This window comes from Oncorhynchus nerka, linkage group LG4 (assembly GCF_034236695.1).
Source record: "Oncorhynchus nerka isolate Pitt River linkage group LG4, Oner_Uvic_2.0, whole genome shotgun sequence".
NCBI lineage: Eukaryota > Metazoa > Chordata > Actinopteri > Salmoniformes > Salmonidae > Oncorhynchus > Oncorhynchus nerka.
The window spans coordinates 21,077,974-21,103,989 of NC_088399.1; the positions used below are offsets into that span (position 1 = coordinate 21,077,974).

The 26,016-nt window shown below is 43.5% G+C and overlaps 1 protein-coding gene across 1 annotated transcript in view; it reads left to right on the plus strand.

Moving 5' to 3' along the window:
- Positions 1–26,016, plus strand: part of LOC115121631 (rho guanine nucleotide exchange factor 28-like) — a 131,306-nt gene that overhangs the window by 93,364 nt on the left and 11,926 nt on the right. Inside the window, exons 18-34 of the mRNA XM_065017345.1 lie at positions 342–397; positions 611–671; positions 915–1,053; positions 8,768–8,880; positions 9,050–9,190; positions 9,750–10,000; positions 10,325–10,450; positions 10,617–10,734; positions 11,107–11,361; positions 11,479–11,555; positions 12,748–12,926; positions 13,068–13,159; positions 14,022–14,207; positions 14,343–14,569; positions 15,753–15,800; positions 18,945–19,148; positions 19,597–19,902. Of these exons, the coding sequence (XP_064873417.1) occupies positions 342–397; positions 611–671; positions 915–1,053; positions 8,768–8,880; positions 9,050–9,190; positions 9,750–10,000; positions 10,325–10,450; positions 10,617–10,734; positions 11,107–11,361; positions 11,479–11,555; positions 12,748–12,926; positions 13,068–13,159; positions 14,022–14,207; positions 14,343–14,569; positions 15,753–15,800; positions 18,945–19,148; positions 19,597–19,902 (2,579 nt within the window). The remainder of the gene's footprint in view (positions 1–341; positions 398–610; positions 672–914; positions 1,054–8,767; positions 8,881–9,049; positions 9,191–9,749; positions 10,001–10,324; positions 10,451–10,616; positions 10,735–11,106; positions 11,362–11,478; positions 11,556–12,747; positions 12,927–13,067; positions 13,160–14,021; positions 14,208–14,342; positions 14,570–15,752; positions 15,801–18,944; positions 19,149–19,596; positions 19,903–26,016) is intronic.

A 26,016-nucleotide genomic window follows, 5' to 3' on the forward strand; every position in this document is an offset into this window, starting at 1 on the left:
CCGTTTACTCATTAGTCATGTATCAGTCAAATCAATCAATGTGTTCCGCAATGCTATAAACATACAAGATATCTCAGTGATCTGCAACTCTGTCACAGAGAATCAAAAAGATCACATATATTTATTGGAAATGTAGCAAGACATATCTCAAGATAAATAAAGTGTAAATGTATCCATAGGCTTTCTTTGCATTCAACATAGATACCAAATAGTTTATAATTGCAAAGATCCACATTTTAGGGGAAGGTATCAGAATTCCAATTCATTCATTCATGTAGTTATTCTATTTCCATCCTGGTGGTTGATATCTCTATATATGTAAATATCCCTCTCTCCCTCAGGTTGTACAGTCATGGTCCATAAGGGTTGTAAGGACTCTGCTCCCCCGTGTCTAAAGGTGAGTTCCAGCCTGTGTGTGTATGTGTGTGTGTGTGTGAACCTCTACCCCACAACCACACACATAAACATTGGGGTGTGTTAATGGTAAACTAGTCCAGTGACACATCTTCTACTCATCTCTCTTTGTTGAACGAAGAGATCTAGTTGGAATGTTTAATTCTCTGGTGTCCTACTAGACTCCTTTTTGTAAATCTTTGTATTAAAACTACAGAAACTTCAGGATAAGTATGCAGTTACTATGGTGAAGAACCGAACAGCATCCCTCCCGCAGAGTGAGTTTTACATCACACAGTCCAAAGGTCATTGATGTCATGGCTTGTTGTTGTCATCCTGTGAAGCACTCAGAGGAAGGAATCCTGAAACAACAACATTCCTCTCTCTTCTCTTCTCTTCTCTTCTTCTCTCTCTTCTCTTCTCTTCTCTTCTCTTCTCTTCTCTTCTCTTCTCTTCTCTTCTCTTCTCTTCTCTTCTCTTCTCATCTCATCTCCTCTCCTCTCCTCTCCTCCCTTGTCCAGACTTCACAGTGCGAGACAGTCCCTCTCCATGTCCGATCTCCACCTCAGCCTCTCTACCTATGATGAGCCAGAGGGACAAGAGGGAAACAGCTTCCCTCCTCAACCCCCTCTCCAGGAGCGTCCCTTCTGCCACAGACAGGTCAGCTCAGCATCTCTCTCTCTCAAAAAAATTCAAAAGGCTTTATACACATACATACATTGCCAAAGCAAACATATAGACACATATCAAATCAATGATGACGCAGATAGATAATAATAGGAAAAATAATAATACTCAATTAGTAATAACAATTAACAGGACCATGTTATTATTCTGGTTTGTCATTATACTGGCTGTCCCTACGGGTGTTTCAGCTACATATTTTGCAGCTAATATGTCATAAAGTTTTTTTTTCTCCCAATAGATAATAGGATGTTAATGTTTTCTATGGTTCTCTCTCTCTCTCATGGGAAACATGTTTACATTGCCAAAAGAAGTGAAATATTTTTAACAGTAAATATTGCATTCAAAAGGTTTCAAAAAGATAAAGACACTTCAAGTTTTAGCAATGTGCAAATAGTTGTAGTATGAATAGTAGGGGATCAATATTGTTGTTATTTACAGTGTTGTTTGTGCTGTTGTGATTGCACACTGCAGTATTTCGCCTAACAGATATGGGAGTTTATCAATGTTTGATTTCTGGGTCTGTGTGATCTGTGGGAAATATGTATCCAGGGCCTAAAATGAACACCCGCCACCTGCCACATGCGGGTAGATTTTGGCATTAGCATGTAAGATGTCTATTTCACCAGCCACGTTGACGGGTGGTCAGGGCACAACAGTGCGAGCATTTCACTCACAATTTTGTGAATGAAAATAGTTAAGTATGATCACATTCATAGTCAAATAAATACTGCAGTAGCTGTTTTCAAAGTATTTCTGCTGTTTTGTTTCGTAGCTGGTAAATTAATGAGTCAAAGAACTATGAATCCTATATAGCCTATTTCACCTCGCACTGCAACACTGCATGGCTGGGGGCTGTGCGTACCTGAAGAGCTGTTAAAGATTTATTTTTAGAAGCGCTGTGCACAGGCATAAAAGTTGGTCTAATTTACTTGAAAGGAAAGTGAGACTTTGTTCTTGTGTTTCTTGGCTATTGACATTGTTTTGTTCACAAGCTAGGTTGTTTTTCAATGTTTGAAGAGAAAACAATGATGCTACTAGCCAGACTCAATCTCACAGGCACAAACATGACTCTAGTCATGCTACCACGGTAACCTCCTGCCCTTAAAGGGGGAGGTGAACATGTTTGTCTCATCTGTGATACACTACATTACCAAAAGTATGTTGACACATGCTCGTCGAACATCTCATTCCAAAATCATGGGCATTAATATGGAGTTGGTCCCCCCATTTCTGCTATAACAGCCTCCAGTCTTCTGGGAAGGCTTTCCACTAGATGGAAACATTGCTGCAGTCACTAGTGAGCATTAGTGTGGTCGGGCACTGATGTTGGGCGATTAGGCCTGGCTCTCCGTCGGTGTTCCAATTCATCCCAAAGGTGTTCGATGAGGTTGAGGTCAGGGCTCTGTGCAGGCCAGTCAAGCACTTCCACACCGATCTCGACAAACCATTTCTGTATGGACCTTGCTTTGTGCACGTCATGCTGAAACAGGAAAGGGCCTTCCACAAACTGTTGCCACAAAGGTAGGTAGCGTTGTCCTGGAATCCGCCAATCCCAGATTTGTCTGTCGGACTGCCAGATGATGAAGTGAGATTCATCACTCCAGAGAATGCGCTTCCACTACTCCAGAGTCTAATGGCAGTGAGCTTCACATCACTCCAGCCAACGCTTGGCATTGCGCATGGTGATCTTAGGCTTGTGTGCGGCTGCTTAGCCATGGAAACCCATTTCATGAAGCTCCCAAGGAACAGTTATTGTGCTGACGTTGCTTCCGGAGGCAGTTTGTAACTTGGTAGTGAGTGTTGAAACCAAGGACAGACAATTTTTACGCGCTTCAGCATTCGGCCGTCCAGTTCTGTGAGCTTGTGTGGCCTACCACTTCTCGGCTGAGCCGTTGTTGCTCCTAGACATTTCCATTTCACAATAACAGCACTTACAGTTGACCGGGGCAGCTCTAGCAGGGAAGAAATTTGGCACACTGATTTGTTAGAGAGGTGGCATCCTATGCCACACTGAAAGTCAATGAGCTCTTCAGTAAGGCCATTCTACTGCCAATGTTTCCCAATGGAGATTGCATGGCTGTGTGCTCGATTTTATACAGCTGTCAGAAACAGGTGTGGCTGAAATAGCTGAATCCACTAATTTGAAGGGGTGTCCATATCCCCCTTAACATTTTTCCTATTTTGTTGCCTTACACCCTGGAATTAAAATGATTTTTTTACGGGTTTTGTATCATTTGATTTACCCAACATGCCTACAACTTTGAAGATGCAAAATATTTTTTTTGTGTGAAAATAAATAAGACAAAAAACAGAACTTGAGCGTGCATAACTATTCACACCCCAAAAAAGCCAATACTTTGTAGAGCCACCTTTTGCAGCAATTACAGCTGCAAGTCTCTTGGGGTATGTCTCTATAAGCTTGGTACATCTAGCCACTGGGATATTTGCCCATTCCTCAAGGCAAAACTGCTCCAGCTCCATCAAGTTGGATGGGTTCCGCTGGTGTACAGCAATCTTTAAGTCATACCACAGACCACTCGAGTGTTGCTTTAGCAGTATGCTTAGGGTCATTGTCCTGCTGGAAGGTGAACCTCCGTCCCAGTCTCAAATCTATGGAAGACTGAAACAGGTTTCCCTCAAGAATTTCCCTGTATTTAGGGCCATCCATCATTCCTTCAATTCTGTACAGTTTCCCAGTCCCTGCCGATGAAAAACATCCCCACAGCATGATGCTGCCACCATCATGCTTCACTGTGGGGATGTTGTTCTTGGGGTGATGAGAGGTGTTGGGTTTGCGCCAGACATAGCGTTTTCCTTGATGCTCAAAAAGCTCAATTTTAGTCTCATCTGACCAGAGTACCCTTTCTTCCATATGTTTGGGGAACATTACTTTTGGTGAACACCAAACGTGTTTGCTTATTTTTTTCTTTCAGCAATGGCTTTTTTCTGGCCACTCTTCCAGCTCTGTGGAGTGTACAGCTAAAGTGGTCCTATGGACAGATATTCCAATCTCCGCTGTGGAGCTTTTGCAGCTCCTTCAGGGTTATCTTTGGTCTCTTTGTTGCCTCTCTGATTAATGCCACCCTTGCCTGGTCCGTGAGTTTTGGTGGGCGGCCCTCTCATGTCAGGTTTGTTGTGGTGCCATATTCTTTCCGTTTTTTAATAATGGATTTGATGGTGCTCTGTGGGATGTTCAAAGTTTCTGATATTTTTTTATAACCCAACCCTGATCTGTACTTCTCCACAACTCTGTCCCTGACCTGTTTAGAGAGCTCTTTGGTCTTAATGGTGCTGCTTACTTGGTGGTGCCCCTTGTTTAGCGGTGTTGCAGACTCTGGGTCCTTTCAGGACAGGTGTATATATAGTGAGATCATGTGACAGATCATGTGACACTTAGATTGCACACAGGTGGACTTTATTTAACTAATTATGTGACTTCTGGCGGTAATTGGTTGCACCAGATCTTGTTTAGTGGCTTCATAACAAAGGGTGTGAATACATATGCACGCACCCCTTTTCCGTTTTAATTTTTTATAATTTTTTGAAATAAGTAATTTTTTTCACTTGACCAGTTTGAACCATATTGTGTATGTCAATTACATGAAATCCAATTAAAAATCAATTTAATTGACAGGTTTTAATGCAACAAAATAGGAAAAACACCAAGGAGGATGAATACTTCTGCAAGGCACTGTATAGTGTATTTTGGTTAGAAGACTAAACAATATACCACATTAGTTACTTTTTACTAGTAACACATTTATTGTTCTAGATACATCACAAAGCATGTTCATCTGTTTTTTTGTGTTTTGTTGGTGTAATTTTAGCGGCAAAAAAATATTTTGGCTGGGAAAGTATCTGAGTGGCTGGTAGATTTTTGATCTACCGGCCACAATGGCAGTTAATTTAATTTGAATTTTATTTTTTTTATATAATTTTATTTATTTTTATGCCCTGATGTATCTCTAATGTGGTTATACATTTGACAGGAGCTTAGGAAGTACAGCTCAGTTTCCACCTAATTTTGTGGGCAGTGGGCACATACAGTGCCGTTGGAAAGTATTCAGACCCCTTGACTTTTTTCACATTTTGTTACGTTACAGCCTTATTCTAAAATATATATATATATATATATATTTTAAATCCTCAGCAATCTACATTCAGTACCCCACAATAACAAAGTGAAAACAGGTTTTTATTTTTTTTTGCAAATATATTTAAAAAACAACAGAAATACCTTATTCAGACCCTTTGCTATGAAACTTTAAATTGAGCTTAGGCGCATCCTGTTTCCATTGATCCATTCATCCTTGAGATGTTTCTACAACTTGATTGGAGGTAAATTCATTTGATTGGACATTGAGCCACTCCACTATAAAAGGCACATGACAGTCCAATTGGAGTTTGCCAAAAGACACCTAAAGACTCTCAGACCATGAGAAACAAGATTCTCTGGTCTGATGAAACCAAGATTGAAATCTTTGGCCTGAATGCCAAGCAGCACTTCTGGAGGAAACCTGGCATCATGCTGCGGGGATGTTTTTCAGCTGCAGCGACTGGGATACTAGTCAGGATCGAGGAAAGATGAACGGAGCAAAGTACAGAGCGTTCCTTGATGAAAACCTGCTTCAGAGCGCTCAGGACCTCAGACTGGGGTGAAGGTTCACCTTCCAACAGGACAACGACCCTAAGCACACAGCCAAGACAACGCAGGAGTGGATTCGGGATAAGTCTGAATGTCCTTGAGTGGCCCAGCCAGAGCCCGGACTTGAACCCGATTGAACATCTCTGGAGAGACTTGAAAATAACTCTCTGCAGAGAGAAATGGGAGAAACTCCCAAATACAGGTGTGCCAAACTTGTAGCGTCATACCCAAGAAGAATTGAGGCTGTAATCGCTGCCAAAGGCGCTTCAACAAAGTACTGAGTAAAGGCTCAGAATACTTTAAAAAATATTTTTATCTCAGCCTATTGCGGACAGTCTGAGCACTGATGGAGGGATTGTGCGTTCCTGGTGAAACTCGTGCAGTTGTTGTTGCCATCCTGTGCCTGTCCTGCAGGTGTGATGTTCGGATCTACCGATCCTGTTCAGGTGTTGTTACACGTGGTCTGCCACTGCGAGGATGATCAGCTGTGCATCCTGTCTCCCTGTAGCGCTGTCTTAGGCATCTCACAGTACGGATATTGCAATTTATTGCCCTGGCCACATCTGCAGTCCTCATGCCTCCTTGCAGCATGCCTAAGGCATGTTCACGCAGATGAGCAGGGACCCTGGGCATCTTTCTTTTGTTGTTTTTCAGAGTCAGTAGAAAGGCCTCTTTAGTGTCCTAAGTTTTCATAATTGTGACCTTAATTGCCTACCGTCTGTAAGCTGTTAGTGTCTTAACGGCGGTTCCACAGGTGCATGTTCATTAATTGTTTATGGTTCATTGAACAAGCATGGGAAACAGTGTTTGAACCCTTTACAATGAAGATCTGTGAAGTTATTTAGAGTTTTACGAATTATCTTTGAAAGACAGGGTCCTGAAAAAGGGACATATGTTGAAGAGGGTGGGTTTCAAGCTGCATCTCCGAGTAAAGAAATGTGAGTGTTTATTGCCAATATTAACTTCACACTTGTTGTTTGTGTACATTGATTTTATATATATGTTTTTCCCCCTACACCGCTTTCCATCACTTTGTATAGCAGACCCTCATGCAAAATTGAGTCAAATTGAGTCAAAAGCTTTTTTGAAATTAACAAAGCATGAGAAGACTTTGCTTTTGTTTTGCTTTGTTTTGTTTGTTTGTCAATAAGGGTGTGCAGGGTGTATACGTGGTCTGCCCTACGGTATTTTGGAAAGAAGACAATTTGATATTTGCTCATGACATTGTTTTCACTTAGGACATTTTGGAGTCTGCTGTTGATGATTTTTCAGAGATTGCTGTTGACGCAGATTCCAAGGTAATTGTTGGGGTCAGATTTGTGTCAATTTTTGTGGATTGGGGTGGTCAGTCCTCGGTTCCAAATATTGGGGAAGATACCAGAGCTGAAGATGAGTTTAAGAATAGCCAATTGAAATTTGTGGTCTGTAAGTTTTATAGTTTTATTCAGGATACTATCAACACCACAGGCCTTTTTGGGTTGGAGGATTTGCATTTTGACCTGTAGTTCCTTCAATGTAATTGGAGAATCCAGTGGGATCTGGTAATAATTAATAGCTGATTCTAAGATTTGTAGTTGATCTTGTATATGTTTTTTTCTGTTTGTTCTTTGTTATTGAGCTGAAAAGATTAGAGAAGTGGTTTATCCATACGTCTCTTTTTAGAATAGGTAGCGCTTCGTGTTGTTGTTGGTTTAGTGTGTTCCAATTTTCCCAAAAGTGGTTAGATTCTATGGATTCTTCAATTACATTAAGCAGACTTCTGACATGTTGTTCCTTCTTTTTTTTCTTATTGTGTTTCTGTATTGTTTTAGTGTTTCACCATAGTGAAGGCATAGTTTCAGGTTTTCTGTGTTTTTGGTTGGACATGCTTATCAGTTTCTTTCATGGGGTTTTGCCTTCTTCATCAAACAATTTGTCAATGTTGTTCATTTTCTTAGGTTGTCTGCTTGACGTTTTTAGATTTGATAGCGAAGCTGAAAGGTCAAATAATATACAGTTTAGGCTTTCTACTGCCAAGTTTACAACTTCACTATTGCAGTGAAATGTTTTGCCCAGGAAGTTGTCTAAAAGGGATTGAATAAGTTGCTGCCTAATTGTTTTTTGGTACGTTTCCTCCAATCTACAGTGTTTCTTAATAGTATGCAGTTTGTTCAGCTTTGAGGCCTCATGATTATTTCTTTGTTCAAGTAGGCTATGATTTTTCTGTGATCTTATAGGGGTGTTAGTGGGCTGACTGTGAACGCTCTGAGAGACTCGGGTTGAGGTCTGTGATAAAGAAATCTATGGTACAAACTGCCAGGGGATGAGCTGTAGGTGTACCTACTATAGGAGTCCCCCTGAAGCCTACCTACCATTGACTATGTAGAGACAAGAGTTGTGCCCCATTTTTGTTGGTTGTTTTGTCATAGTTGTGTCTAGGGGGGCATATTTGGGAGGGAATGCTGTCACCTCCAGGTTGGTGTTTGTCCCTGTGTGCTGAGAATGTCAGGTTCTCAGACTAGTACGTGTCCCTGGGCCTAGACATGATTGACCTCTCCCTCTAGGATGGAGAAGCCATCTTCATTAAAGTGTGGGGATTCTATTGGGGGGGATAAAGGTAGCACACATGAGGAAATTTTTCTCTGTTGAGATCATTTCCTTATTAATTTATAGCCAGATGTAAAATGTTCCTGTTTTGACTAATTTAATAGAGTGGGGTAGGTCTGATCTATACCAAATTAGCATACCCCCTGAGCATACCCCCTGGGTTCCTGCTCTTTAGTCCAAAAGCAGATGACCTCAGACCTTGTCTATTCCAGCACAAGATAGTGAAAGCTTTGTGTTTCATAATGTCCAGTGTTGTTATTTGTGTGGTTTAGGTTTGAGCAGAGCATGCTGAGCGTGTGATACATGCCTCTTTGGTCACAGGCAGGGTGCCCGTTGTCTCCTACTCTCCCTAACTATCTATCTCTCACTCTCAGTATATTACAGTAAGATTGTGATTATGATTTTTTGGGATGATACTTACTGTATGTTATTGACACATTGTCACTGTCACGGCAGGCTTAGTGAGAGTCCAGAGGCGGAGTCTGACAGCAGGTGGTGTCCTGGCCAATCAGAGGAGCTTCTGCAGACCACCGAGTCGTCCACGTCCACTGACTCCTCCGTCGGAGAAGGTACTGCAGGGATGGGAACCCAGAAGGGACAACACAGACAGTCAATGCTGTCCATTTTGTGTCAAACCATTTTCCATTGGAAATGCAGAGGAATGATGATGAACAGGTGTTAGAAAGAGACCTATGATTCATGTCTTTCTTACAGTTTGTCCTTCCACTCCCCAAGTAGACTGTGTGGACGCTAGTCTCCATGGTGACCTGGATGCTGATGCTCTAGACTACAAGGCTGAGTCTTGGAGTCTGACGGTGGAACACACGTTCTGTAAGAAGCAGGACAAACGGGTGGTCAAGAGGCAGGATGTTATCTATGGTGAGAAAACACTGCATTGATATGTAATGAAAACGGCTGTTTTGTAATACAGTTAGTGAGTTATAAATGAGTAATGAGTGCTGAAATGTTAAGGGGCATAGCACAGGAAAGTTTATGGTTTGTTGTTATGGCATGTCCAATGGATCGGTTGGTCTACAGAAACCTTTGTCATCTTGGAAAGGTGGATAATTGGACTGTGTGTATGTGCGTATGTGCCAGCATGTTTGAGGGGATCAGTTTGAGAAAGGCGAGGTATTGCTAATATTGATCACATAATGAGCAGTTAGTTGGGATGCAAGATGATTTGAAGATCAGTGATTATGTGCTGGCAGACTACAATCTAGTCGATCTCAAACATGCACTGTGTGCACAGGAGGTTGGTGGCATATTTATTGGGGAGGACGGGCTCGTGGTAATGGCTGGAGCGGAATGAATGGAATCAAATACATCAAACACATGTTTTCCTTGTGTTTGATGCCATTTCATTCGCTCCGTTCCAGCCATTATTATGAGCCTTCCTCCCCTCAGCAGCCTCCACTGTCTGTGTGTGTCCTCTCAGAGTTGATGCAGACAGAGATGCACCACCTCCAGACACTGAGGATCATGGCTGAGGTGTTTCGGCGAGGGATGAGGGAGGAGGTTCAGTTGGATGCGGGCGCCGTGGACCGTGTCTTTCCTTGTCTGGATGAACTCCTCCTCCTCCACCACAACCTCTTCAACGCCATGAGGGAACGCCGCCACAGCTCCGCCAAGCCACATGGGGACAGGAACTACGTCATAGTACGCATCGGAGACATCCTGTTGCAACAGGTGTGCTGTTAAAATAAAGTCCTTTGTAACACAAAAACTAGTGGCAGCTTTTTCCATACAGTCATATGGAATCTGTGCAGACAGAATGACCTCACCTAGAAATACATGCTGAGTTGAATTACAATGAATCAGTACCTCCACAAAACCTGGGTAAATACAGATATTGCTGTTTTTTTTGTTTGAAACATTGCCAATGTCCACTCACTCTCTCCTGTAATTCAGTAATTCAACCTCAAGAAACATGACTGTGGTGTTAATGTTCTATTTGACTGATTGAGTACGTTGGATCTAGATTGACTGAATAACTTCCCATTTCTGGTGCAGTTTTCTGAAGACAGTGCAGAGAGGATGAAACAGGTGTATGGAGAGTTCTGCAGCCATCACACGGAGGCAGTCACCTTCTTCAAAGAGTTACAGCAGCACAACAAACGATTTCAGACCTTCATCAAGGTACGTTTGGCTTGTCTGCTTAGAAGACTACTCAAGTCGAAAGATTGAGAAGTTGTATTGAGGAGTTATCTGTCTCTACAAGTTATGTCTCGATATAGGATACCTTGAGAAGTGGTTATATTGTATATTCCACTTGTGACTAATGATTGATTTTGTGTTTCTATAGCAACAAAGTAATAACTATTTGGTCCGGAGGAGAGAGATCCCAGAATGCATCTTGTTGGTGACCCAGAGGATCACTAAGTACCCTGTTCTGCTGGAGAGGATTCTACAGTACACTCAGGGTCAGTCTGCCTCGCTTTGCTCTGCTGCCCTCTGCTGTCAGGATCAGATAACATGAACAGGCTGGTTTTATGTTTGACAGGTGGTTTTATCATACAGCTCAACTGTCAGTGTGAATATACAGCAGTTAGAGTAACAGTTAGTCAGAGATTACATGAAGACTTTGAAAAAAGGTCAACAATGTGCTGTATTTGAAATATAACTTCCATACTGATATGATGGTAACTGGATGTATAGTATTGCGCTTACAACTTCAATGTGCCCAAATATTTTCTTTCTCTCTCTCTCTCTCTCTCTCCTTTCTCTTCCTCCCTCCTCTCCCCCTTCCTCTCTCTCTCTATCTCTCCCCCTCCCTCCCCCTCTCCCTCTCTCAGTGGACAGTGAGGAGCACATGGACCTTTCCAGAGCCCTGGTTCTGATCAAGGAAGTGATCGCGGCAGTTGACCTGATGGTCAGTGAGTTTGAGCAGGGTCAGCGGTTACAGGATGTTCTGAACAGGATGGAGAATCGGAGCTTTGCCAAGCTGAAGAACGGGCACACCTTCAGAAAGCAGGATGTTCTGGGGCCAGGCCAGACCCTCAAACACCAGGGCCTGTTACTGTGGAAGACCGCCACCGGACGACTCAAAGGTCTCACACACTGGTCAATCAATCAACCCAAACAATCAATCAGTCAATCAATCAATCCATTTCACACTAATGATAATATTGATAATGGATTGCATGTCTTGTGTCATATCTCTGCAGATGTCATGGCTCTCCTTCTGACAGACACACTGATCTTCCTCCAGGAGAAAGACCAAAAGTTCATATTCGCTGCTGTGGTATGTCTATGAAAGGATCTCGTGACATTTGCTGTTAAAGATGCAGTCCGGGATCTTAAGCACTTACAAATTCATTACATATAGTATGAATTGGGATTCGTAACATATCATACGAATTGCAGGACGTAACATGGCAGTAGGTAGCCTAGCATGTCAGCGTGTTGAGCCAGAAACCGAAGAGTCACTGGTTTCGAATCACCTTGCCGACAAGGTGAAAAATCTGTTCATGTGCCCTTGAGCAAGGCACTTAACCCTAGTTGCTCTGGATAAGAGTATCTGCTAAATGAAATGTAGGACACAAGTTTCAGTTTTGTCTCGTGAGCACTACTTTCAAAACTACTGGCTGAAATTATACAAAGCCTCTGGAGCATCACTTTAACGGAATAAGACAAAATAAATTCTACACTTCAATTCAGTTCCTTTAGACTAAGTCTGATAGCTTTGGGCTACTGCTCTCTGCTCTTCTTTATCTTATGTGGAGGATTGGGACTCAAAAAGACATGTCATCCTGGATGGGGTAATACACAATCTCTTATCTTATGTGGGGGATTGGGACTCAAAAAGACATGTCATCCTGGATGGAGTAATACACAATCTCTTATCTTATGTGGGGGATTGGGACTCAAAAAGACACGTCATCCTGGATGGGGTAATACACAATCTCTTATCTTATGTGGGGGATTGGGACTCAAAAAGACATGTCATCCTGGATAGGGTAATACACAATCTCTTATCTTATGTGGGGGATTGGGACTCAAAAAGACATGCCATCCTGGATGGAGTAATACACAATCTCTTATCTTATGTGGGGGATTGGAACTCAAAAAGACATGTCATCCTGGATGGAGTAATACACAATCTCTTATCTTATGTGGGGGATTGGGACTCAAAAAGACATGTCATCCTGGATGGGGTAATACACAATCTCTTATCTTATGTGGGGGATTGGGACTCAAAAAGACATGTCATCCTGGATGGAGTAATACACAATCTCTTATCTTATGTGGGGGATTGGGACTCAAAAAGACATGTCATCCTGGATGGGGTAATACACAATCTCTTATCTTATGGGGGGGATTGGGACTCAAAAAGACACGTCATCCTGGATACATCTGTGAATGTTGGCCCTCAGTTTTCATGAACTTTACTAATACGCTGTCATCCTCCCATTCTGTCTATCTGTGCTCCTCAGGACCAGAAGCCCCCAGTGATCTCTCTCCAGAAGCTGATCGTCAGAGAGGTAGCCAATGAAGAGAGAGGGATGTTTCTGATCAGTGCGTCGGCCGCAGGGCCAGAGATGTACGAGGTCCACACTTCCTCGAAAGACGAACGCAACACCTGGATGAGACTAATCAGAGAGGCAGTAGAGAGGTCAGTCAGGGGAGGGAGGGGTGTGGGAGTGTGTGGGTGGGGGGTCTCTCTCTTTCTCTCTCTCTCTCTCTCTCTCTCTCTCTCTCTCTCTCTCTCTCTCTCTCTCTGGATGTGTGTGTGTGCCTAAAACTGTTTGTCCAGCTGTCCAGAGGAAGAGGAGGAGAACACTAATGAGTCAGAAGAGGAGAGAAGAACAGCTGAGGCCAGAGTCCAGAAGATACACAAACTACAGGGTATTTATATCCATAACCTATATATAGCTTGTCTGTCATATTCCCTGTACTTCTATATCTGTTGGTGACTGGCATTACCGCTGCTACTGCGATTTCTGAGTGTTGATTATGATTTATCGAATGTATGTGATGCGATTTTGTGGTATCCATCTGAGTGTTGATTGTGATTTATTGAATGTATGTGATGTTATTGTATCAGAGCCTGAGGTATTTTGTGTTGATTGTGATTTATTGAATGTATGTGGTGTTATTCTGTCAGAGCCTGAGATATTGTGTGTTGATTGGGTATTAAAATGTTTATTGTGTATTACTACTGTGAAGTATTTCTGTTTTGTTGTTGTGTCAGAGAACCTGTACAGTCAGGACCATCAGATCTGATTCAGTCTGTAGGAGAAGCTACAGATATATTAATGATAGTTTATTCATTTTATTTAACCTTTATTTAAGCAGGGAGTCATACTAAGACCACGGTCCCTTTTGCAGATGGGCCCTGCATGAACACATCAGTAAACAGCAATTACACTATACATGTCTATATATACATGTCAATTACAGAACACATGAAAAAGCAGACACACAACACGAAAAGCAGAACACAATCATATGAAACAAACACATTACTCCACCAACTTCAAGGACTTTTGGAGATCATTCCACATGAGAGGCAAACAAAACTAAAATCAGATGAACCTAACTCAGTGGAGATTGAATTGATCTCCAGGGTAAGACATTATAATATGTTATCTACCAGAGAACCTGTCCAGTCCGGACAATCAGATTTGTTCTAGTCTGTTTATTCATGATTATTGACTTTATTAATGATAGTTTATTAATGATAGTGTATTCATGTGTTATCTACCAGAGACCCTATCCAGTCAGGATTATCAGATATGCTCCAGTCTGGAGGAGAAGCTACAGATCTATGCTGAACTGTCTGTCCTGAGGGGCGAGGCCCAGGAACCACACCCTGAGCCACACCTACTGGTCCAGCCAAACCCAGAGGAGGTGCCCCAGGCTGCAGTACTGCTTACTGCCGCACTCAGAGAGGGTGAGACGATATACCTCACTATAAGACTCACTGACCATCGTTAGCTTCTTGAACATGTTGTCCATTTCCTGTTGTAGAGTGTCCAATGTCTTACTCTGTCTGTCTGTGGGTATTCCCCCCCCCCTCTCTCTCCAGCTGAGAACCTGAGGACCACTCTGTCCTCGCTGACCTTTTCCCCCTTCAGCCCTTGCAGCCCTCCCAGGGACCCCCTGTCCCACCCTGTGTCCCCAGCCTGCCCTCCTACCCCCCTGGACATCCCCTCAGTTGCGGAGGCCTCACTTGGGGACCCTAATACCAGTGATGGGGAGTCAGCCTCCCAAGTCCTTGTACTGCAGTCTCTGACTAATAATATCAACCTTAAGGTAGGTCTCCTATGCAGGGTTGTCTTAGCTATATACCATAGATATTGTAGCGAATTCAGGGCTAACCCGACAGGGCTTCAACCCTGGTCTCTGTGACTGTCAGTCCAACACCGTAGCCATCACACCAAGAGGTTCAAATACCAATGGGCTTTGCAGTTGGAGCCATAGGCTTGTTGTAGTCTTGAGCTGCTGAAGTGTGTACTACGTTCAGTGTTCATTTTGGCCTTGACTTCTCACCTTCCTCCTTCGCTTCTCATGGTGGCTCAACAATCCCAACAGTTGTTTGAATAATTTAACACCATCTATTAGAATTACATTTCAGCCTTGATGTGATAAATTATTAATATCTTAATAATACAGGAGAAAGTCAATTTAGCTTTCAAAGGTACCATCTCATTAAAAATAGATGTAGAGAATTGTATCCCAATTTCCTCGGACACGTTTGTGCTATCGTTAGCATCTTTATGTGTGCCCTGGCTGTGAGGTAAAGAACTGTGATAAGAAAAATAAGTATTGACTGGAAGCTGTGAGGTAACGTAGTGTACAGAGTGGGTCTACATACACTATCGGAGCACAAGGTGGTGCTATACGTACACTATCACATAGACTCCTCAGACAAATGGACTCTACTTAGAAAATGTGCCTTGTGATGAGAGGAGACTCTACTGCAGTCTCACCATTACATGGAACCATGACTGCAGTGTAATGCTGGAGGAAGCCAATAGCGTCTTATGCAGGTTCGGCCATCTAGGAGAGTGCAACATATTACCGATGCAGGATTGTAATTTCAATTTGTAGTGTAAGGTTTAAAAAAGCTTCTGAAGTTTGTATGTTCCACTTTTAAATGTCATACTTTATTTTCTCTTACGGAAAATATATAAACTACATTAGTTATAATCCACATAATAATTGACATTTCCTGTTGCTGTAGGATTATTTTCCTGCAAGCTGGCTCAAATTAAGATCCTACATCTGTAGGAGAGTGAAACTCTCCATTCTCCCTCACTAACACGGGAGTACTAGAACCATTCCATTTATTTGTATACCGTTTTTTATCGAGGGTTCTTATAGAGGGAATGTTATTTGTGGAAGGATGAAGTCATGAGTCATAAAGTGAGATGAAAGCCTGCCTATTAGCTACTGTTTATCACGTGTTAACTGTGGTTGTCTTCCTCAATAACAGGTGTCCCACAGTGTCCAAAGCTTGACCCAGTTACTCTATAGTCTACAGGTGAGCTCATCCCTATGGGAGGTGAATCACACACACACACACACACACACACACACACACACACACACAACACACAAGCACACACACACACACACACACACACACACACACACAAGCACACACACACACACACACACACCCTGTGTATCTCATCTCAGCCACTAATTTCCATTCGACACACAGACCCAGTGTCTCAGCAGGAACAAATATATTCTGTTTTAGTGCCACATTCAGGTTGCAGTCTTAGTATGTGTGTGTGTGTGTGTGTGTGTGTGTGTGTGTATAGTGAGGGAAAAAAGTATTTGATCCCTTGCTGATTTTGTACGTTTGACCACTGACAAAGAAATGATCAGTCTATAATTTTAATGGTAGGTTTATTTGAACAGTGAGAGACAGAATAACAACAACAAAATCCAGAAAAACTTGATTTGCATTTTAATGAGGGAAATAAGTATTTGACCCCTCTGCAAAACATGACTTAGTACTTGGTGGCAAAACCCTGGTTGGCAATCACAGAGGTCAGACGTTTCTTGTAGTTGGCCACCAGGTTTGCAAACATCTCAGGAGGGATTTTGTCCCAATCCTCTTTGCAGATCTTCTCCAAGTCATTAAGGTTTCGAGGATGACGTTTGACAACTCGAACCTTCAACTCCCTCCACAGATGTTCTATGGGATTAAGGTCTGGAGACTGGCTAGACCACTCCAGGACCTTAATACGCTTCTTCTTGAGCCACTCCTTTGTTGCCTTGGCTGTGTGTTTTGGGTCATTGTCATGCTGGAATACCCATCCACAACCCATTTTCAATGCCCTGGCTGAAGGAAGGAGGTTCTCACCCAAGATTTGACGGTACATGGCCCCGTCCATCGTCCCTTTGATGCGGTGAAGTTGTCCTGTGCCCTTAGCAGAAAATCACTCCCAAAGCATAATGTTTCCACCTCCATGTTTGACGGTGGGGATGGTGTTCTTGGGGTCATAGGCAGCATTCCTCCTTCTCCAAACACGGCGAGTTGAGTTGATGCCAAAAAGCTCAATTTTGGTCTCAACTGACCACAACACTTTCACCCAGTTGTCCTCTGAATCATTCAGATGTTCATTGGCAAACTTCAGACGGGCATGTATATGTGCTTTCTTGAGCTGGGGGATCTTGCGGGCGCTGCAGGATTTCAGTCCTTCACGGCGTAGGTTGTTACCAATTATTTCCTTGGTGACTATTCCTTGGTCCCAGCTGCCTTGAGATCATTGACAAGATCCACCCGTGTAGTTCTGGGCTGATTCCTCACCGTTCTCATCATCATTGCAACTCCACGAGGTGAGATCTTGCATGGAGCCCCAGGCCGAGGGAGATTGTCAGTTCTTTTGCGTTTCTTCCATTTGCGAATAATCGCACCAACTGTTGTCACCTTCTCACCAAGCTGCTTGGCGATGGTCTTGTAGCCCATTCCAGCCTTGTGTAGGTCTACAATCTTGTCCCTGACATCCTTGGAGAGCTCTTTGGTCTTGGCCATGGTGGAGAGTTTGGAATCTGATTGATTGATTGCTTCTGTGGACAGGTGTCTTTTACACAGGTAACAAACTGATATTAGGAGCACTCCCTTTAAGAGTGTGCTCCTAATCTCAACTCGTTACCTGTATAAAAGACACCTGGGAGCCAGAAATCTTTCTGATTGAGAGGGGGTCAAATACTTATTTCCCTCCATTAAAATGCAAATCAATTTGTAACATTTTTGACATGCGTTTTTCTGGATTTTTTTGTTGTTATTCCGTCTCTCACTGTTCAAATAAATCCACCATTAAACTTATAGACTGATCATTTCTTTGTCAGTGGGCAAATGTACAAAATCAGCAGGGGATCAACTACTTTTTTCCCTCACTGTATGTGCCCGCACGTGCATCCATACGTGTGTGGATGTATTTGCCTGGCTGCACCACAGCTTCTGTAAACAGAGATCCAACAATCAGCTGGATTGTCTGAAGCTTGAAACGCCAGACAGCCAGGCAGTAAGCTGCTGGAGAGAGGAACCCAATTATCCTATTCTTAGTGGGAGAGAGACCAGAGGAGAGAGAGACTTTTCTCCTGCTCTGCACAGGGAGCATTTGATGTGTTGATGTAGATGGAGTCTATCCTGTTTGGTGTGTGCACAGTATGTGTTTGTGTTAGTAATGTGAAGCGTGTGTGTTTGCGGGTGTGTGTGTGTGTGTGTAGCCTACTGTACATAGTGACATTTCTTGTATATTGGTATGTGTTTGTATGCGGTCTATACATGTGTTCTAGGCCTGCTTGGCCTAACAATATGTAGCTCAGCCTTAAAGTACCAGTGAGTATTTGGTTTGCCGTTGACTGTCACAATGTCGACTGATCCATATTTGGTATTCAAATCACCTGCTTCTATTGCCCCCATTAACCTTGGCTTGGAGCCACACATGGCCATCGACGGTTGGCCCAGTGTGGACCCATTTGAATGGCTGCGTTGATCCCAGTCAGTCAGCAGCCAGCCAGCCAGCCAATTGGCCAGCTAGTCAGCCAGTCAATCAGTCAATGAGTCAATCAGTCAGTCAGCCATCCAACCAGCTAGTCAGTCAGTCAGCCATCCACCCTGCAAACCAGACAATAAGTCAACCATCCAGTTGGCCAACCAGTCAGCTAGTCAGTTAGTCAGCCAGCCAGCCAGCCAGCTAGTCAGTCAGCCATCCAGCCGACCAACCAGTCAGTCAGCAGCAGCCAGCCAGGTAATCAGCTAGTCAGACAGCCAGCAAGTCAATGAGTTAGTCAGTTAGTCAGTCAATGAGTCAGTCAGTTAGCCATCCAGCCAGCTAGTCAATCAGTCAGCCATCCAGCTGGCCAACCAGTCAGTCAGTCAGCGATCCAGTCAGATAGTCAATCAGTCAGCCATCCAGCTGGCCAACCAGTCAATCAGTCAACTATCCAGCCGGATAACCAGTCAGTCAGCCAGCCAGCCAGCTAGTCAGTCAGCCATCCAGCCGACCAACCAGTCAGACAGCCAGCCAGCCAAATAGTCAGATAGTCAGCCAGCCAGCTAGTCAATGAGTTAGTCAGTCAGTCAGTCAGTCAATGAGCCAGTCAGCCAGTCAGTCAGTCAGTCAGTCAGTCACGTTATCGTCACATATTTGTTTCCTCTCTGCAGGCGGCGGTAACCATCCAAGACAGTTTCTACGAGGTTCAGAAGTTCCTCCTCCATGAGAGTGACCGCCACTCCCCCCGCTCTCCGAGACCACACACCCCATGTCTCCGTGGCAACGCTCTGCAGGAGCAGGAGAAGCAACGTAACCTGGAGAAGCGCCGTGAGGAGGTGGCGGCAGCGGTACGGTTGCAGGGCAGGCTGCACCAGGTAGGATAAGTTAGATTAATCAATGAATTGATTAATGAATTTAGGGCGACCTTATCGATTCCAAAATAAGGGAATCACATTATCGAAAAAGGCAAATTTAAGTGATATTTTATGTGTAGCGTTTTTTTCTCCCCACAGTAAATAAGTAAGCATACACTACCGTGTCCTTGTTTTTGAAAGAAAAGCAAAAAAATGTGCCTGTTAAAATAAAATATAATTGATCTGAAATACAGTGTAGACATTGTTAATGTATTTTCTTTCAATAACAAGGACATTTCTAAGTGACCCAAAACTTTTGAACGGTAGTGTATATCTACTATGCACACTCACCTCTTATTGTACTTTGCCAGGATTTATTAGTTAAAAATATATTTTTGTATTAAACGATTTATCGCGGCCCAAGCAACCATCAACTAATGGATTCTGTTGAACCTTTCCCTACCTCCAGGAGAGACAGCGGTGGGAGAGGGAGTGCCAGGCGCGCCACAGCCAACAGGGGGAGCTGGAGAGCAGGCTGGAGGAGAGGGAGAGACAGTGCCACCTGGAGGCTGAGAGGCTGAAACAGGAGCGGGAAGAGCTGGAGGAGCAGCTGGAGGAGTACCAGCAGAGCCTGGAGAGGCTGAGAGAGAGTCAGAGGAGTGTGGAGAAGGAGAGGGAGAGGCTGGAGACCCAGCAGAACCTGCTGCAGAGCTGGAGACACAGCCGACAGAGGAGCCTGCCTGTCATGGTCATACCCCTGGACCGCTGTCATCAGGTGTGTGTGAGGGGGGTGAGTGGGTTTTCACAGAAGGCCTCCTAGCCTGTAGCTAATACTCACTGCATGAGTGTGAATGAGAGATGCTGAGAGTACATATACTATAAGGGTGTGTATAGCAGGTTGGCATTTATTGTCATGAATCTTGCCTTGGAGGAAGCTCTGCAGAGTGGTCACAAACTGGCACAGTCATAAAATCTGATTATAAACTACAGGAGGTTGGTGGCACATTAATTGGGGAGGACGGGCTCATGGTAATGACTGGAGCGGAATCAGTTGAATGGTATCAAATATATCAAACACATTTTTCCAGGTTTTTAATGCCATTCCATTTGCTCAGTTCCAGCCATTATTATCAGCAGCCTACTGTGTTTTAAACCTTAACCTTAGCCCTAACCTTAACCACACAGCTAACCATAATGCCTAACCCTAACCTTAAAGTAGAACATTTTAGCAACATGAAATCTTATTAAAATCTGTTCACATACACCCACAGGAAGAATATGACACTTAAAAAATAAAACATCTGATATTGTCATTTTCACGTTTTCATATATTCTTAGAATGTTTGCGAATTTCGTATACTAAGGCATTTGTGAACATTGTACAGCAATAGAGTGGCGGGAAAGAGACCGAGAGTTTAGACAATTAATAGACACTGCCGTAAATTATACCTAATAAAAACATCTGTCTTGTCCAAGACCTGAGTCTACACAGACCGGTGAGCTATAGCCAATCAAAGCTACAGTAGGCCTTTATACAAACAAGCTATTTGCCACACGGGCCTGCCATCATTCACTTTGAACTGGACTGTGTGTTTACAGATAGTAGCAACAGTGCGACTTTAGATCATTAGAACGCATTTGCCAAAAGCCACAAAAGACACCTGAATGGATTTGTGCAATTATGTAAATACCACTGGAGTCCTCTTACATTTGGGAACTTTACAGTTCTATTGATCAAACAACCACGAAGAGGTAGACTTTCTCTCCCTCAGTTATGCACATCAACAACTACAAGATCAACAACTAATGTTAGCCAGAGCAAGATGAGCTAAAATCTAACGAAGGAACATTAGATAAACCCTCTAAAACTTTTTCAGCTAGTTGGCTGTCAAAATTACACTGATAAACAGTGGGGAATTGTAGCCTACTTCTCCTTTTTGAGCTTGCCTGACAATGTATGCATGTCCCAACCAAGCACCCAATCTAACTGGCTAAAGTTAGCTAGCTTGCTACTTCCAGACACAAATGAGAGAACATCTCAATCTGACCATTTTACTCGCCGTAGCAGAGCTAGTAAGGCTGTTTTCATGTTATCTAGAGTGTTCGTGACTAACTATGACTTTTTTTGCATACATTTACTGACACCGGCATATTCAGCGGGTCTTGCTCGCTCGTAAATTCATCAGTTATTTTGTGCTCTGGCACACTCAGACGAGAGTGCTCTGAAATCTGAGTAGATAGCCATAGTGAATTTTCAAAGGCAAGAGATATGCTAACTGGATAACAGTCATTCAAGTTCTTGCTAGCTAACCAAATGACACCTGCATCTCTAGATGTGTATAGCCACCGAAAAACGATATGAGTCACTCACTTACTCCTCCGATGGCATGACATCCTCCTAGCAGCTAGCTAGCTGGCTAACGTTAGGCTCCGTGTTTTTAGCTTGCTACATAAATAGATATGCTAGCCTATTAGCCGTGTTATGACTGACTTGTGATCATTGCCCTTGTGATCAATAGTTTGATTGTATTGTCATTCCCAGCCTTAGTTACATTTGTCTGTTTTTGCCCAAAATATTGAGTTGTTGAAACTGAAACAGTGCATCCTGAATGGAGGCAGCAAATAATGTACCAGGCCAGCTGTGATTTACAACCTGATAGCAATATTTTTTGGACTACCAAGAAATGTATTGGTGAATTGTATTGACCATTAATTTAACTGCATCCATCTATTCTGCCAACAATGCCTTAGTGTACATCATGGAATGTTGAGTCAAATAGAACCTATTTTTAAAACCTCTTATAAAGGTTTTAGTTTTTATATTGAACCTTTATTTAACTAGGCAAGTGAGTTAAGAACAAATTCTTATTTACAATGACGGCCTACACAATGATGGCCAAACCTGGGACTCCCAATCACGGCCGGTTGTGACACAGCCTGGATTCCCAAACTGGGAAATGTATATTTTTACTGATATCATGATTGTCTGTTTGTTTCATATCTGCAAAGTAGTTAAAACACTTTAAAAAACACATTTGTTTTCATACATTTTTACGATATAGCCAATTTTGACTTTGCAGCTGGCCCATCTAGAAGAAATCGCTTAGTTCTGCCTCCAGGGCAAGATTCATGACAATAAATGTCAACCTGCTGCTGTATGTGTGTGTGTGAACCAAGGTCATGTTTCTCCCTGGGTTAGAAGTTCATTATTGAGAAGTGCCTCTCTCTCCCAGGACAAAGTGTAGCCAGCAGCCAAAGCTACGGTGGCCCACTCAGTCACACAGAGCAGCTCCATCCGGGCCCTTGATATACGACCTGCGGTAATGAGAGCAATTTCAGCGTCATCTGTCTCAACACTCAGCAGCTCCGCTCGCTAATAAACAACTTCATGATTGATGATAATTAAACCGCAGAGAATAAAAGCTCCAGCGACAAAATAATTAAAAGCATGCGAACGCCGCAAACCAATCAATCCTCTCCAAAATACTTTAATTATTCATATCGACACTTTGTTTGAAAAGCGAGTGGAGCGGGCCTGCAGTGAAATATGCCCCTAAGCTGAGAGGAGAGGCATAGAGAGAGGGAGAGGGAGAGAGAGAGAGAGAGACAGAGAGAGAGGTGGGGAGAGGAGAGGCAGGGAGAGAGGACAAGGGGAGATAGGAGAGGGAGAGAGAGGTGGGAGAGGAGAGAAAAGGCAAGGAGAAAGAGGGGGAGAGAGAGTGAGAGGAGAGAGAGAGAGAGAGGGAGAGAGAGAGGGAGGGAGAGAGAGGGGGAGAGAGAGAGAGAGGGAGTGAGAGTGAGAGGAGAGAGAGAGAGAGGGACAGAGAGAGAGAGAGAGAGAGCGAGAGGAGAGAGAGAGAGAAAGCGAGAGGAGAGACAGAGAGAGGGAGAGAGAGAGAAAGCGAGAGGAGAGACAGAGAGAAAGCGAGAGGAGAGACAGAGAGAGAGGAGAGAGAGAGAAAGAGAGGAGAGACAGAGAGAAAGCGAGAGGAGAGACAGAGAGAGAAGCGAGAGAGAGAGAGGAGAGCGAGAGGAAAGCGAGAGAGAGAGAGAGAGAAAGCGAGAGAGAGAAAGCGAGAGGAGAGACAGAGAGGGGAGAGAGAGAGGGGAGAAAGCGAGAGGAGAGAAAGCGAGAGGAGAGACAGAGAGAGGGAGAGAGGGGGAGAGAGAGAGAAAGCGAGAGGAGAGAAAGCGAGAGGAGAGACAGAGAGGAGAGACAGAGAGAGGGGAGAGAGAGAGAGAGAGGAGAGAGAGAGAAAGCGAGAGGAGAGACAGAGAGAGGGAGAGAGAGAGGGGAGAGAGAGAGAAAGCGAGAGGAGAGAAAGCGAGAGGAGAGAAAGCGAGAGGAGAGACAGAGAGAGGGAGAGAGAGAGAGAAAGCGAGAGGAGAGAAAGCGAGAGGAGAGACAGAGAGAGGGAGAGAGAGAGGGGAGAGAGAGAGAAAGCGAGAGGAGAGAAAGCGAGAGGAGAGACAGAGAAAGCGAGAGGAGAGACAGAGAGAGGGAGAGAGAGAGGGGAGAGAGAGAGGGAGAGAGAGAGAGCGAGAGGAGAGACAGAGAGAAAGCGAGAGGAGAGACAGAGAGAGGGAGAGAGAGAGGGGAGAGAGAGAGAAAGCGAGAGGAGAGAAAGCGAGAGGAGAGACAGAGAGAGGGAGAGAGAGAGAGAAAGCGAGAGGAGAGAAAGCGAGAGGAGAGACAGAGAGAGGGAGAGAGAGAGGGGAGATAGATAGTATAAATAGAACAGTGTTCCTATACTCTGCCTGCCTCTCTACAGGACCTTATGGGGAGGGTGTATGTTAAAACCAACGACCTCGTGAACCTCATTTACCCCCTGGCCTAGGCCTCTGTGGGGTTGAGCTTGTGTTGTGAGGTTCAGCAGGTGGGATGATTCAACGTGCATAGAGTGGAATGGGAGGGGGGTCTCATACTGTAAGTAGTTTTAGGTTGTAGTTATTATAGGAATTATAGGACTATTTCTCTCTATACCATTTGTATTTCATTAACCTTTGACTATTGGATGTTCTTATAGGCACATTAGTATTGCCAGTGTAACAGTATAGCTTCCGTCCCTCTCCTCACCCCTACCTGGGCTCGAACCAGGAACAGAACGATAACAGCCACCCTCGAAGCAGCGTTACCCATGCAGAGCAAGGGGAACAACTACTCCAAGTCTCAGAGCGAGTGATGTTTGAAACGCTATTAGCGCGTACCCCGCTAACTAGCTAGCCATTTCACATCAGTTACACCAGCCTAATCTCAGGAGTTGATAGGCTTGAAGTCATAAACAGCTCTATGCTTGAGCTGCTGGCAAAACGCACGAAAGTGCTGTTTGAAAGAATGCTTACGAGCCTGCTGCTGCCTACCATCGCTCAGTCAGACTGCTCTATCAAATCATAGACAGTCACAACATAATAACACGCAAAAATACGAGCCTTAGGTCATTAATATGGTCGAATCCGGAAACTATCATCTCGAAAACAAGACGTTTATTCTTTCAGTGAAATACGGAACTGTTCCATATTTTATCTAAGGGGTGGCATCCATTAGTCTAAATATTCCTGTTACATTGCACAACCTTCAATGTCATGTCATAATTATGTAAAATTCTGGCAAATTAGGTGGCCCAAACTGTTGCATACACACTGACTCTATGTGTAATGAACGCAAGAGAAGTGACACAATTTCACCTGGTTAATATTGCCTGCTAACCTGGATTTCTTTAAATATGCAGGTTTAAATATGCAGGTTTAAAAATATATACTTCTGTGTATTGGTTTTAAGAAAGGCATTGATGTTCATGGTTAGGTACACATTGGAGCAACGATACGCACCGCATCAATTATATGCAACGCAGAACACGCTAGATAAACTAGTAATATCATCAACCATGTGTAATTAACTAGCGATTATGATTGATTGATTGTTTTTTATAAGATAAGTTTAATGCTAGCTAGCAACTTACCTTGGCTTACTGCATTTGCGTAACAGGCAGTCTCCTCGTGGAGTGCAATGAGAGGCAGGTGGTTAGAGCGTTGGACTAGTTAAGGTTGCAAGATTGAATCCCCCGAGCTGACAAGGTGAAAATCTGTCGTTCTGCCCCTGAACTAGGCAGTTAACCTACTGTTCCAAGGCCGTCATTGAAAATAAGAATGTGTTCTTAACTGACTTGCCTAGTTAAATAAAGATTAAATAAAGGTGTAAAAAAATAAATAATAAAAATTGGCAAAATCGGTGTCCAAAAACACAGATTTCTGATTGTTATGAAAGCTTGAAATCGGCCCTAATTAATCGGCCATTCCGATTAATCGGTCGACCTCTAGTAAACATACAGAGAAACCATAACACGTATAACCATTGCTACGTATCAGACATAGTCAAGTAGCCAAAGTGGCTATTTACAATAATGGTTTATTCAGCTAATCCATGGCCAAAAAAATGGAATTGTCATCAAAAATATTATTTGAGAGTTGTAATCCATATTTTCAGTGTGAAGTATACCAATTCATATTATATTTCCTCTAATTAACAAAAAGATCACTGCTGCAGTGGAGCTGGGCTACCTCTGCTTGGCAAGGTGCTGTAAAGCCCATCCTCCTGCCAGAAAGACCTTCTCTTTAAAGAGGATCTGACAGAGGACACAGGATCTGTCTCTGACCCCCTGACCCTCTGCCTGGGGCTAAATGTTAGCAGTGTAACACTAAACACTACATCCATACTGATCACCAGGGAAACGCTAATGGATCCAAATGGCACCCTATTTCCTTTGTAGTGCACTACTTTTGACCAGGGACCATAGGGAATAGGGTGCTAATTGGAACACAACCTAAGACTGCACTGCTTCCATACAGATCAGCCTGCAGTAACTCATGTTTTCTGTCACGGAAGTAAGCA